General features: G+C 40.7%; 1 protein-coding gene across 3 annotated transcripts in view; it reads right to left on the bottom strand.

Moving 5' to 3' along the window:
• Window positions 1–14,099, bottom strand: part of asic1b (acid-sensing (proton-gated) ion channel 1b) — a 184,381-nt gene that overhangs the window by 8,534 nt on the left and 161,748 nt on the right. For all 3 annotated transcript variants that reach the window (XM_085457586.1, XM_085457584.1, XM_085457585.1), the window contains 3 exons: window positions 3,628–3,778; window positions 2,584–2,640; window positions 1,870–2,023 (listed from right to left, as the gene is read on the bottom strand). In XM_085457586.1, the coding sequence (XP_085313712.1) occupies window positions 1,870–2,023; window positions 2,584–2,640; window positions 3,628–3,778 (362 nt within the window). The remainder of the gene's footprint in view (window positions 1–1,869; window positions 2,024–2,583; window positions 2,641–3,627; window positions 3,779–14,099) is intronic.

Raw genomic sequence — 14,099 nt, forward strand, 5'->3', positions numbered from 1 at the left:
TTGTTTCACATGTTTAAAGAAATGAAGAAAAAAAACTCAGTTTGGCTCCTGAATGTTTTCACAGAGCTTTTCCATCCTCATCAAACACAAACAGCACATTTATAATCTACAACCGTACTGCTCATGAAAAGTAAAACAGTACTCCAGTGTAATCTAACAAGTCAACAAGTCAACTGAAGATGAAATCCATTTTCAATTCAATTCAATTCAATTCAATAAAACTTTATTGACCCCGAAAGAAATTGGGTTAAGGCTGCCGACCTTTTGCCAGCGCCATCTTACCCTTCCGACCATACATACATTACACAACATTTTCATTTTTTATATAATGACCCAGTAGCTGTACTTTCAGTAAAACTTTACTCCCTTTGGAAGAGTCCAATTTTTGCTATTAGGGGAAATATCTTTAATGCTGGCTTTTGCCAAGTCTGGGACAGAAGATAACAATTTTTGCAGGGTAAAATTACAGTATACACTTACTGAACACAGCCAATTTATTAGGTACACCTGTTCAACTGCCCATTAATATAGCTAACCGGTCAGCCAATAACAGCAGGCAAATGCAGCAACAGTGTGGGCCACAACCAAAGTATGCAGAGCATCTCTGAATGGAGAACACACCAAACTTTGAGGTGAGCTACAGCAGCAGAGGCCCACAGCGGGTGCCACTGCTGTAAGAACAGGAAACTGAACCTTCAATTGTTTTGAAGTCTCAAATTGTCATAGACAAAGTCATGAACATGTTTCTTTACACAGGATTTGGAAGGATGTTGCTTGAGAATAGCTCACTTAGGATCAGAATGAACAACATGAGAATACGGAGCCTCGTATCAATGGTTCAAGATGCTGGTGATGTAACAGTGTGTGGGGTATTTTCTTGCCACACGGGGCCCATTAGTGCCAAGTGAGCATCATTAGTTGACCGTGTCCAACCCTTTATCAGCACATTGTGTGCATCTTCTGATGGCTGCTTCCAGCAGAATAATGTGCAATGTTAAATTATTCTAAACTGTTTTTTGAACATGACAGTGAGTTCACTGTACTCAAATGGCCTCCACAGTCACCAGATCCCAATCCAATCGAGCACCTGATCTGGTGGAAACAGCCGTCCCCATCAAAGTCATTTCATTGCTACGCTTCTTTCTGGAGGTGTGTGCATTTGGAACTTCAAACTCAGGGCAAATACACTTCTGTGTCAACCAAAAGCCCATACAACACTTTTCAGTGGAAGAGCTCGAGTCAACTGTAAGTTAATGGGAACTTAACATTTGACGTAAACTACCTGAATTATTGAGCATGCCATTGGCACCTGTTTATAATTCATTTAACAGACATGAGTTTTTTGGGGGGCCAAGCTAACGCAGCTGCCACTTACCACCTGCCCCTTCTCTAATTTTTTTCGGGGGTGAGTTGATAACTGCTGCTACAACATTTTTGTAGTGTTTAAGTAGAGAATAGAAAATAAATAACTAGAAATGTAAAGTACTATCTATAACTAAATACATCTCTTATTTGCTGCAAGACATAAAAAAATATTCATGATAATGAGAAAATGACAGGAGCTGATGAATTGTGTCTACAGAATGCACTGCATGATGACAGTTTAACACACTGTGTAATATGATGAGTGATAATGACATTATAACTGCGCTAAAAATAAAATATAACAATGTTTAGCTTCTAAAATACACTGAAAAGACAAGATGAATGGCACTGATAACTTTAATTCATCGCTTCATTTATGTGAAGCTTCTTAGAGATTGGTTGCATCAAATAACATAAATGTGAAACACTGAATTAAAAGTGAAAATGCTCTGCAAACACAAACCCACCTTTGGTTATATAAAAGATTTTAAAAAATGTACTTACGCTATGTACTGCTCAGTTTTGTTATATTTCTTGGCAAGGTACTTGGCCGATGCTTTGCTGGGTATCTTGACAAAGGACAGCTCTTTACCATAACGTGTCAAGTTGCACGGCGTCTCACACACACAAAAGTCATTGTCTTTCTCGACAAGAAAGTCTGAAAAATGAAGTAGTCAGACAGAGCGAGAGAGAGAGAAGAAAGCCAGAGATAGAGATTTAAAGAGAGAAGACAAGGGGACAGACAGATTTATCGCCATCCCAGGATGACAAACAAAATATGAGTTGAATGAAAAGTGTCACAGGAATGTTGTGAAAAGATGCCGCGAGGAGCAACCCCACAGACCCTTATAAGAAATACAAAAGATATAAGCCACATCAAGACAGAGTCAGAGAGACAGTAACAGCCAGAGGCCAACACATGAGACACGAGAGATTGCAAGTCAGTAAGAAAACAAGCAACAGACATGAAAGGACTGAAAGGTATCAGTTGATGGAAAGACAGGGGAGTGTGAAAAGGAGAGCCTCAGTGGCAGGCTTGAGGTTTACTCTTTGAGAATGGCTACTATCAGGCTGAAGGAACACTATTATCTGTTATCACCTCGGATCAGGAGTTCTGAACAGTGGGACATGCACACTGAAAAGTGCACATGCACACATACACACACACGTGCATACACATACACATCATGCAAGCAGCATGCTGGTTTATCTCCTTACCCAAGGCAGGATCTGCACACTCCTTGTACTGCTCCGGGGTGCAGTATGGGGCATTTCCTAAGGATAGGCAAAAGAACACAATGTTCACAGTCTGACCAAAAATAAGGGGCGAGCAAGGGAAAAGGGGGTTTCGAGGAAGCACAAAAGGCAACGAGTCCAAGACTTATAATTAATGTTGTCTCAGAATTACTGCTGCCCTTATCACACCTGGATTTTTGCCATAAATTTTCAGCTCATCTTGTAATTGATTTCATTAACTTTTGCTGACTCTCATCACCACTTTCGGTCACCCCTTTCCCCATCCTTCTCTTTTTGGCAGTTGATCCATCTTTGTCAGTTTGTCAGGACAACACAAGGTAAGAAATGTCATTGCTGTAGAGGACATTATTACCCTGCTACAATTATTCACTGCTTTTTGGTCCAGAGATCGGAAAGATGAATAGCTGAAGAAGATGGGGAGGTTCCCTCTAGACTTCCAGTAATCAACTGAACAATCACTATAAGATAGAGACTAATCCTGATTATCACACAGGCAGATTGGCAGGCTGTCTATATGCAAACACGGGTCTCTCACAGGTAAGTGAGGGTTAACGGAGGCCAAAAGCAAATGTTTCCTCAGTGCCAAACTCCTTTTCAATTTGCCATCAGAGATGCCACACAGTGATTAAGTGTAGGCGGTAGACAGCAAATGCCAGCTGTAATCACTGTGCAAACAAAATGAAAACAGTTGAGTTTTCCGATCCACTGGAGTATGAAAATATCTGATTTTCAGCGTTTGCTGGAAAAAGTGTTTTGCTCCTCAAAAATCATTTTTGTCACTGCAGCATCAAACGAAAGTGTTTCCTGTGAGATTAGAATAACAGACTCTCGAGCACTTCACATCTTTATAAGTAGATATAGATATATTGATATCCAACTCAATTCAATTCAGTTTTATTTATAAAGTGCCAAATCACAACAACAGTTGCCTCACGTCGCTTTATATTGTAAGGTAAAGACCCTACAATAATGCGAAAGCAGTAAGGTGCCCCCTCTGGTTCTTACCGGGCATATGAACCATCCTACAGTTACAGTTATCCACCAAGTATCGTGTTTCACAGTCGATCCTGCAGGCCGTGATGCTGTAACTGCTGAAAAAGTCAGAATCCATCGGTGTGGATTTGCAGTCGCCCCATGGTGGAGGCAGGTATGTCAGCTGAAAGAGAGGCACAAACACGTCACACATGGCGATTGCTATCTGCTGAACATCCCCAGAGACTTATCAATACCTTGACCATATTTGAAGTAAAAAAAATTCACAATGCGAATGTGACCTGTTTTTTATAAAAATAATAAAACTCACAGTTTATGTTCATGGAAGTGGCAACAGAGTAAAAAGTAAACAAAAAGAACAACTACGCAGTCATTTGCAATTTCATCATATGCACGTTATTACACGCTTATCCTCAATGCAGTTTTTCATGCCATATTTTCTCTCAATATGCTAAACTTGTTACTCTGTCGATATGAAAGGTCTTTACACACTGCATTTGGAACAGAATGTGAATCTTGTTCTTACTCCAGATTCGTGGACATGTGAGTTGTGGTTATTGAGCGTAGGAGCATTAATCCTACGCTTCTCCTATTCCTAGTCTCCCTCTGTGCTTTCATTGTGCTGCCCACTCTTCATGCAGGAACTGAATAGTATCAGCTGTTTAGTAGAGCTGATATGTCGTAAGAGTTTCACTCTAAGCAGCGTTGCTGCAGAACCAAATACCATATGCCCAGTATTTGAATCCACAAATGTTAGCTATGTCGCCTCTCAGCAGTCTGTGCAGTAAAACATGCAATCCGGTGGATTCGTGCAGTGGAGGAACCCAAAGAGAGACGCTGTCACCAGACTTATTAGACTTTGCATTTCCTTGAACATCTGCACAGCAGTGCTGGATATGTAATTCTATAGTATTAGTATACAAGTATTTACATCTTTAAATAATTAAAAACTGCAGAAGCCACTCACAGATCATACTGTTATACAGTGAAGTGAATGTTGTGCATTCATAAACACATCTGTATTTGAAATACTTTTTTGCAGATATGCATATATTTTAATTAAATTTAATTTATCTGAGTAAACACAATAATCAAACTAAAGTAATTTTCTTGTATATAGGTTTTCAGAAAAAGTAAAAAAAAAGAGCACATCAGAATTTTATTAAGTCCAATTTGGTGCATTAATATAGATGGATTTATGCAAATAACAGTCACAAACCCAGAGGTATTTAGTTTGCCATAAAATTAACGGTTAATACGGTTAATAAAAGTTGCTTATTAGTTTTTCAGTGCTTCAACCGAATCTTCCAAATACACCATAAACTAATTTCATGCCAGTTTGCATGCATCTGCCAGCTACAGGTCCTGTTGTCTTCTCTACAGGGGGGTTTAAAGTAGTTAAGTGCATACTTATCATGATGTACCAGGGCTTGGGGAACGAGCATGTCGAGGAAGTTGAAAATTTGTCTTTGGCAAAAATGGGCTGCCAGCACAACTACACAACAACATGAGAGCTTACTCATGAAATTGGACATAATTGGAATGGCTGACATCAAAGAGCAAGAGGAGGCAAGAGTAAACTTGAAGGAGAGATGAACTATGACACTCTCCTTATCCCAGTGAACAAAGGAACCACTGTGAGAAAAAGGAACCAAAGGCATATACAGACAGCACAATGATAAAATTTTGCAGATGCCTGCATGCACTGAACAAAAAAATATAAGATATCACCAAACCAAAACCAACCCATCCCCCAAATGTGGCTTTCTGGACAAAATTATGGAGACATGGGGTATTCATATTAATGGGCATCTAAACGCCAAAACTTTATTTGATTTAAATTTGGAAGATCTGTCTTCAAGATCATGTTCTTGTACACCTCTGTACCCATTGTACACATCTTCAGTGCTGAAAGAGTACAGCACAGACTTCACACTGTAGCAGTCCTATCATGTCCTGTAGTAGCTATGCTTCTGCACTGTGCACTTGATCTTCTGTGCACTTGATCTTCTCCAGTGTGTCAAAACAGAAATCCTTCAACTTGATTTTCATTGTCTGCAGGTGGATGAAGACAGAGCAAGGCAAATCTGGTAAACAGGGGCAGGGTAGGTGTTGAACAAAGATGTCGTTGCCGTGGCCACAAGACTCCTGTGTTTTCAGTATGCTCTGAGGTTGTTTCTCATGAATGTCATTCTTACATGCTTACTTCTGTACTTCTACTGTAAATTCTATACAGCAGAAGTAGCAGTATATTTTGACTATCTTACAGCTGGGCACAAATTTTCAGTAGATAATCACATGAATGTTGAAAAAATTCCTGTCACAATCCTTCACACAAACTTTGTCTCAGTTATAAACAGAAGTTGATATTTGCGCTTTTCTTTCATGGTGCAACTGCAGAGTTTATAGTATAAGCAGTTTGACTTTTTTTCCTCTTCTCAGTCCCCTCACCACTCAACCAGCTGCGGTAGATAACTTGCTGATAGTTGCAGTTTTCTCTCTAATAATGTAGGGTGCTTGCCTTATGATATAAAGCGCCTTGAGGTGACTGCTCTGGTGAACTGGCGCTATATAAATAAAATGATCTATCTTCTAAAAATATGGGGAACGCATGCACAGACGCTTTAGTCAAAATTGGAGATTAGACAGCTGACTGGAAGTTGATAGATGTTGCCGCTGTCTGTTGCGGTTATGAAACAAACTCAAAAGCAGACTTTCATAAACAGCTGGGAGCAAAACACCAACTCAAGCCGCAGCTAACATTTCGTCAGAACTTACATTATTGCCGAGTTTTATAAGCCTGACATATATCAGAGTCTATTTTTACTATGGTATGGGCTTTAACATAAAGTTAAATTTATAACTTTTATAACTATTTTTTTCTAACATTTTAATTTGTAACTGTGTAACTGATTTGTAAAAGTGGGGGAACTAACGACATTGGGACTGGGTCTTTTGTGCTTAGTTACTGTAGTGGCTATCTTTGTTTCTTCTTGGAGTTCTCTATTTCTCTTATATCTAAAATAAGAGTCTGGATGGACAAGAGGCTGTTTTACGCGTCGGTTTGTGCAACAACGACGGTAAAACCATCGTGTCGCTCCGCCATTCGCTTACTTTATTTCTCACAAACCTTTCACAACAAAAGCACCATATCCTTTTCAGGCTTTTCAAAATAAAACATGTAATAACTATAAATGGCGCTAACATTCCGGCCCCTAATTGTTACTGCTAAGGCATAACAATTACATATTAACACAATAAAGCGTCATTTAATATCAACACTCATAATCTAACTGGCTTAACCAAACATTATATGAAACATAAGTCATATGTGTTGAACATATATCTGTTACACATGAGGCTGATATTCAAACTGTTGCCTCCATTTCAAGCAACAAACATAACTTGTCGATAGGCCTCTCCAAAACGCTAGTTTTGGTTTTGACAAACACACGTCTGACAAGTCCATGTGAGTCTGGAACTGTTCTCTCAACCTTTCCCATTAACCAGAACTTCTTGGTGCACTGTCATCAACTATGAGAACAACATCTCCTGGTCTCAGATTTCTCCTAGTCACTAACCACTTCTGTCTTTCTTGTAGAAGCGGCAAATACTCTTTAGTCCAACGCTTCCAAAAAATGTCTGACAGGTACTGCACCTGTCTCCACCTTTTTTTTTGCATACAAGTCCTCTCTTTGAAACAATCCAGGTGGCAGTACTGGCTGCCCTTTAAGAAGAAGTAGATGATTAGGTGTAAGTGCGTCTAAATCATTGGGGTCATTAGACGCTCTTGTTATTGGCCTGCCGTTGACAATTGCTTCAACTTCACATAGCAATGTCCGCAAGCATTCATCATCCAGAGGTTGCTGCTTTAGGATCTGGTTAAGAATTCTTCTGAGCGAATTTGTCTCTCCCAGATTCCTCCAAAATGTGACCCTGCTGGGGGGTTAAATATCCAGGTGATGCCCTTTTGCATGAGCATTTCTGAGATTTTTGAATGATTCCATCCCTTGATTGCTTCACGCATTTCCCTTTCTGCACCCACAAGGTTAGTGCCATTGTCTGATCTCATGACAGACACTTGACCTCGTCTTGCAATAAACCTCCTGAATGCATATATGCAAGAATCAGTCTCAAGTGAGTGGGCAACTTCTATGTGTATTGCTCTAACAGCAAGACATGTAAACAATACACCATATCGCTTAACTCTGCTGCGCCCATGCTTGACCTCAAAAGGTCCAAAATAGTCTACGCCCACATTTGTGAATGGAGGTTTGTCAGGAATCAGGCGATCTTGTGGCAAGTTTGCCATTCTTTGTTCACCAGGTTTCGCAGATGTCCTTCTACATGTTACACACTTTGACAGGATCTTTCTTATTGCTGAATCTGCCTGTGGAATCCAGAATCTTTCTCTCAGCCTGGATAATATGTAATTCCTTCCTCCATGGCCTGTTTCTTGGTGAATGTGTCTCAGAATCAAAGTAGAAACATGATGACCTTTAGGGAGAATCACTTGATGCTTAACATCGGCTGGTAGTGCAGACTCATGCAACCTACCGCCAACCCTTAAAACTCCATCCTGGACAAAAGGATCCAGCTTCACAATGTGACTGCTCCTTTTAAGCTTGTCACCTTTTTGAAGACTTGCAATTTCTTCTGCGAAGCTTTGATTTTGACAAAACTTAACAATCTCAGTTTCTCCCTTTGCAACATCTGCAGTGGTAAGTGAAGATCCCTTAATACATGTTTTGAACTGCTGCATTTGACCTGCAACCTTTTCAAATTTCCTTTTAGTGCTGTCACAGCCACTTGCTTGTGACATGAGAAGCTTCCGATGCGCACTTAACCTGCCAAGCAGCTGCTTGAATGTAAGTATCCAGGAAACTGCCTTTTTTAGACGGTACCAGTCTGAATAGTGAGAGATCAGTTTGTTCACTGGATTTTCATGTAATTTTGTAACATCCACACTCATCACCTCTTTGACTTCGACATCATTTTTTGGTATTTCTTTAATGTCCGGTGGAATTGGCCAGTTTTTCTTATCTTTTGTCAAAAACTCTGGCCCAGCAATCCAGTTTGAACACTTCATGAATGTCTCTGTGTTCATTCCTCTTGAAGCGTGGTCAGCAGGGTTTAATTCAGAGTTTACATACATCCACTGACTTGGTTTTGTGTTGTCTCTAATAAGTGACACTCTATTTGCTACAAATGTCTTAAATCTGATGTTCTCGCTGGAAATGTACTTTAAAACAGTGCTACTGTCAGACCAAAACACAGATTCTTCTTGTGGCATTTGAAGCTCCTTTCTCATGAGCTTGTCCATTTTTACAGCAACTGCAGCTGCTGTCAACTCCAGACGTGGAATTGTTATCTGCTTCAGAGGAGACACTCTGGACTTGCCCATAATGAATGAGCAGTGAGTTTCTCTTTTCTGGTTTGTGATACGGAGGTAAGTAACGACTCCGTAACCTCTCTCACTGGCATCAGCGAAGTGGTGCAATTGTGTAGATATGACCACTCCAAATCCAGCAGGTTTCAAACACCTGTTGACGGTAAAGCCATGAAGTTTTGAAAGCTCTGAATGCCAAACTTGTGACCTTTGAGCCAGTTCAGCTGGGATTTCCTCATCCCATGAAATCTTCCTGCCACATAGCTCTCGCAGGATGATTTTTGCTGTCAGAATGACAGGAGACAAAAAACCCAATGGGTCATATATTGCACTTACAAATGAGAGGATGCCTCGCCTAGTCTTTGGCACAGGTTTTTCAGTTATCCTGATCTTGAATACATCTGTCTCTGTGCACCAGTTCACTCCTAGGACTGTTTCCTCTGGTAGTGCATCATGTCTCAAATCCAAATCTTTCATCTCTTTTGCTCTTTCCTTTTCAGGAATGGAAGCAAGGACAACTCTGCTGTTGCTCATCCACTTTGTTAAGTGAAATCCTCCACTCTCACACAATGCAGTCAGGTCCCTGACCATAGTACATGCCTCTGTTTCATCTGAAACTGACAGAAGACAATCATCTACATAAAAGTTGTTCAGAACAGCATTAACTGCTGCTAGTGGCATTTTTTCTTTAGCATCTTCTGCTGCCTTTTTTAGTGCATAGTTTGCACAGCTTGGGGAGGATGTTGCCCCAAACAAGTGCACCATCATTTTGTATTCTTGCAGAGGTTCATTCAAGTTCCCATTTGGCCACCAGAGAAAACGCAAAAGATCACTGTCCTCTGGAGGTACTCACACCTGGTGATACATAGCTTCTATGTCTGACATCAAGGCAATGTGATCCCACCTAAACCTTGTTAGTACCCCAATCAGTGTGTTCGTTAGGTCTGGCCCTTGCAAGAGTTCTTCGTTCAGTGATTTCCCTTGAAAGGATGCTGCACAGTCAAAAACTACACGGAGTTTTCTTTTCTGAGGGTGGTACACCCCATGGTGTGGTATGTACCAAACTCTCTCATTTTCAGGGGTAGTCTTTATGTTTGGTACCTGAACTGCGTAGCCTTTATTCAGCAAGTCAGACATGAAGCTCTGATACTCCTTGTGAAACTCTGTGTTTCTGATTAATTTTCTTTTCAGATTCTCTGCCCTCTGCATTACTGCACTGCAGTTGTTTGGCATTTTGACAGCTTTGTTTCTCAAAGGAAGACCTATGCTATAATGACCATTAATCCTTTCAGCTGTGCCATTGACAGAATCCATAAACATGATGTCTTCTCGTGACATTTCCTGTTTTTCCTCAGAAGCTTTCTCTGGAAAATCATAGTTGAGCTGTTGCATCAAAAGATTCTCAACATTAGTGACAGAGATGCGATTTACTGAAACACTCAGCTCTCTGTCAGAAGGAGTAGAGCAAGAATCTCTCTTGAGAGGGCCATTGATAACCCAACCCAGGACTGTTAGAACAGCATATGGACCGTTATCGTTACTATGAATAATCTCCCATGGTTCCATAGCCTTGTGCACATCACATCCTATCAAAAGTCCAATGTCTGCGTCTGAATGTGGGAACTTGATTTGCCGAAGATGTGGCCACCTTTTTAAATCATCCTGTGTAGGGATGTTCTCTCTAGACCAGTGGTTCTTAACCTGGGTTCGATCGAACCCTAGGGGTTCAGTGACTCAGTCTCAGGGGTTCGGCAGAGCCTCCGCCATGACATGCATGGCTCATTTTGTGCACCAGTAAAAAAAAATCACATTTTATTTTTCACTAAAGAGGGGTTCAGTGAATGCGCATATGAAGCTGGTGGGGTTCGGTACCTCCAACAAGGTTAAGAACCACTGCTCTAGACACTGGAATGTCTGCATGAGTGTAAATGTCAGGAAGATCTATATAGGTGTTCTCATTTAAACCACACACTTCTAATCCTGACAGGTGATAACTTGTCACCATCTTTTCTTGTCCCATTGTGCGAAGCATGAATTTTGTCTTCTTACCTTCTACACCCAGTTGTCTCATCAGTTTTTCTGAACAAAACGTGGCTTGGCTCCCATTGTCCATGAATGCATAAGTCTCAATCAACTTATTGCCTTTCTTCAACTTAACCCACACAGGAACGATCGATAACACATGAATGCCTTTTCCGGCCCCTGTGGCTCCACAAATTCTGCCTGAAGTGTGTGTTTCATCACTTGTTGTGGGAATGTCTGAGACATTTCTCTGGATGCAATCGTCTACCTTACTGTCCTCCTCCTTTGTCCAATGAAGCATACTTGGATGTCTCTTAGAGCAGTACTCACACAATGATCTTTTCTTACAGTCCTTACTCAGATGACCTTGTGTCAGACATGCAAAGCACAGACCCTTTGCTTTAAGGAACTCTAGTCTTTCTTTGTAAGGCTGGTTTCTGACCCTTTGACATTCTGCCAGTGTATGGAGTTTTTCACAGTATATGCATGGTTTCTGGAAGGCATTGCTAGTGTGACAAGAAGCACTTTTATTAATTTCAGGTGACCTTTCATTTGCAGCTTGTGTTACACTTGTAGCAAATGTGCTTCCCCTTTGCCTGGATGATCTAGTCATTCTCACATTTGCAGATGACTTTGCTTTGTCTTCAGCATCCTTAATGTCACCATACAAAGGATCTGCAGCTATTTTTGCTTGTCTGTTTATGAATCTAACCAGATCTGAGAACTTTGCTCTCCTTCCACTTGTTTCTTGAATGTCAAAAGCAGAGACTCTCCACATTTCTCTCATTTTGTATGGCAGTTTAGAGACAATAACTCTGAGGTTCGTGGGGATCTCCATCTCTTGCAGTTGACTGATGTCTTGCATTGCATTGTTACAACCAGTGAGAAACAGTGAATAGCTATGAAGAGCCTTTGCATCATCTGTTTTGATTTGTGGCCAATTGAATGCTCTGTTCATGTAGGCAGTTGCAATTTTCAGTTCATTACCATAATGACAAAACAGCAACTTCCTTGCCTCACTGTAGCCTTGTTGAGGATTCATGTGCTGACAACTTCTTACCAAATCTCTGGGCTCACCTCTGGTGAACTGTTCAAGGTAATATAACCTGTCACTGTCACTGTCAGTTTTGTCATGAATTGTATGGTCAAAGGCTCTTGTAAATGGTATGAACTCAAGTGGATCACCACTAAAGATGGGAATGTCTCTTTGAGGCAAATGTGACAGTCTATGTTGTTTGACTAACATCTCAGTGATATCATTTTGTTTCAACATGACTTCACATAGATTCATTGGAATAACACTGGCATCAGTTTGGTGCAAGTCATCTTCTTGTTTTACACTGTGACTGTTTACCTTTGAATGCCCATCATGTTCACCTTGTACCTTTGGCTCTTGGAAGCTAAAGTGCTTAACAGCTGATTCACACTGTTCCACATCATTTTTACAGCTGTCATATTCACAGTCCTCTAACACTTTTATTTTGGCTGTAGAAGCAGCAATAGCTGTCTCGATCTCAAGCTGTTCTCTTCTTGCTTTTAACTTACATTCTTCAATGTCCAAGGCTTGTCTCTGTTTCAAGGATGCGGCTCATGCGAGCAGAGCAGCGCGCTCTGCTTCTTCTTTCTGCCGTACAGATGATACCGAAGAAGCTCTGGACGATCTTGATGAGCGGCTACTGACTGAGCTTCTTCCAATGCTGGTACCTGATTTCTTTGCAGTTAGTCTAGCAGTCACTGACACGCTGTCATCTGGGCTCACGTCGTCGTGATGCTGATGTCTTGTTACGATGATCCATTTCTCAACTTCAGTCATAAACGCACTGAACTGCTCCTTTTTTGGGTTGAACCAGAGCATCTGGTCCACATTCCTTTCATCTTCTGGCAACAGCGACAGTACATCATCATTTGCCCGTAAGAATTCTTCATGCAGCTTTGAAAAGTTACTTAAATGTTCATCAACAATGTCAAGGCTTTCATTCTCTTTCATCAGTCCGCTAATTTTATTCATTTTTGAAGTTAATTGTGACAGCTTGGACCTTCTTGCGTTTATGTGCCTGCCGAGCTGTTCTTCCAAACCTCTTTCGGTGTACCTTTGCGCCCTCTTATGGCCGGTCCCGCTACTGCAGCTCTGTGCCCTAGGCCTGCAACCTTGCGGGTCTTTATCTGCCATCTCTGCTCCTTTTACACAACTTCTTATTCAACAAGTGTTCATGAAACAAAATTGTCTATGACACAAAGCTGAGGCTTTCGGAGTTAGTGTCATCTTCTTAAGACCAAAAACACTGTCACTGACTTATTTGTAAGAAGTTGTGAATCGCAATTGTTCAGTTTTGACACGACTTGTAGCTTAGCAGCATATCATAGTCCAAAACTTTATCCATGAAAGCTTATTTCTTCTTTTCTTAGATTCTTCATGCATACAGCTCTGTGCACTTAACTGACTTGCTGTATCAAACTTTGCACGATCTCATAGCGATGCAGTCGTCTTGCTCGGGAGCATGATGGTTTTACTTAATGTAGTGGCTATCTTTGTTTCTTCTTGGAGTTCTCTATTTCTCTTATATCTAAAATAAGAGTCTGGATGGACAAGAGGCTGTTTTACGCGTCGGTTTGTGCAACAACGACGGTAAAACCATCGTGTCGCTCCACCATTCGCTTACTTTATTTCTCACAAACCTTTCACAACAAAAGCACCATATCCTTTTCAGGCTTTTCAAAATAAAACATGTAATAACTATAAATGGCGCTAACAGTTACGTTTACGGACCTTTTGTTTGTTTTCACTATCCACTTCGCTCAATTTCTTATGTTCTTAAATGAACCGTGTAATTAAGGAGACTGGTGATGAAATGTTGAAAACGCCTGATGCTGAGCTGCTGCCTTATTTGCAGAGACAGCCTATATGTTTGTATGCAAGGTGGTAGGCAAGAGAGACAGAGACTGAAAGCAGGTGTCTCATACAAAAACCTTCATCTTTCTATGACACTAAAGTTTCAGGCATTCTTCAAAAAAAAAAGAAAACAATCATACCTTGTAGTGAGTTGAGCGACTCATAGAGATAAAGGGAAGAGGT

This window comes from Copadichromis virginalis, linkage group LG5, assembly GCF_057382275.1.
Source record: "Copadichromis virginalis isolate Kocher_CV1m ecotype Utaka linkage group LG5, C_Virginalis_male_GT1.1, whole genome shotgun sequence".
NCBI classification, from domain to species: domain Eukaryota; kingdom Metazoa; phylum Chordata; class Actinopteri; order Cichliformes; family Cichlidae; genus Copadichromis; species Copadichromis virginalis.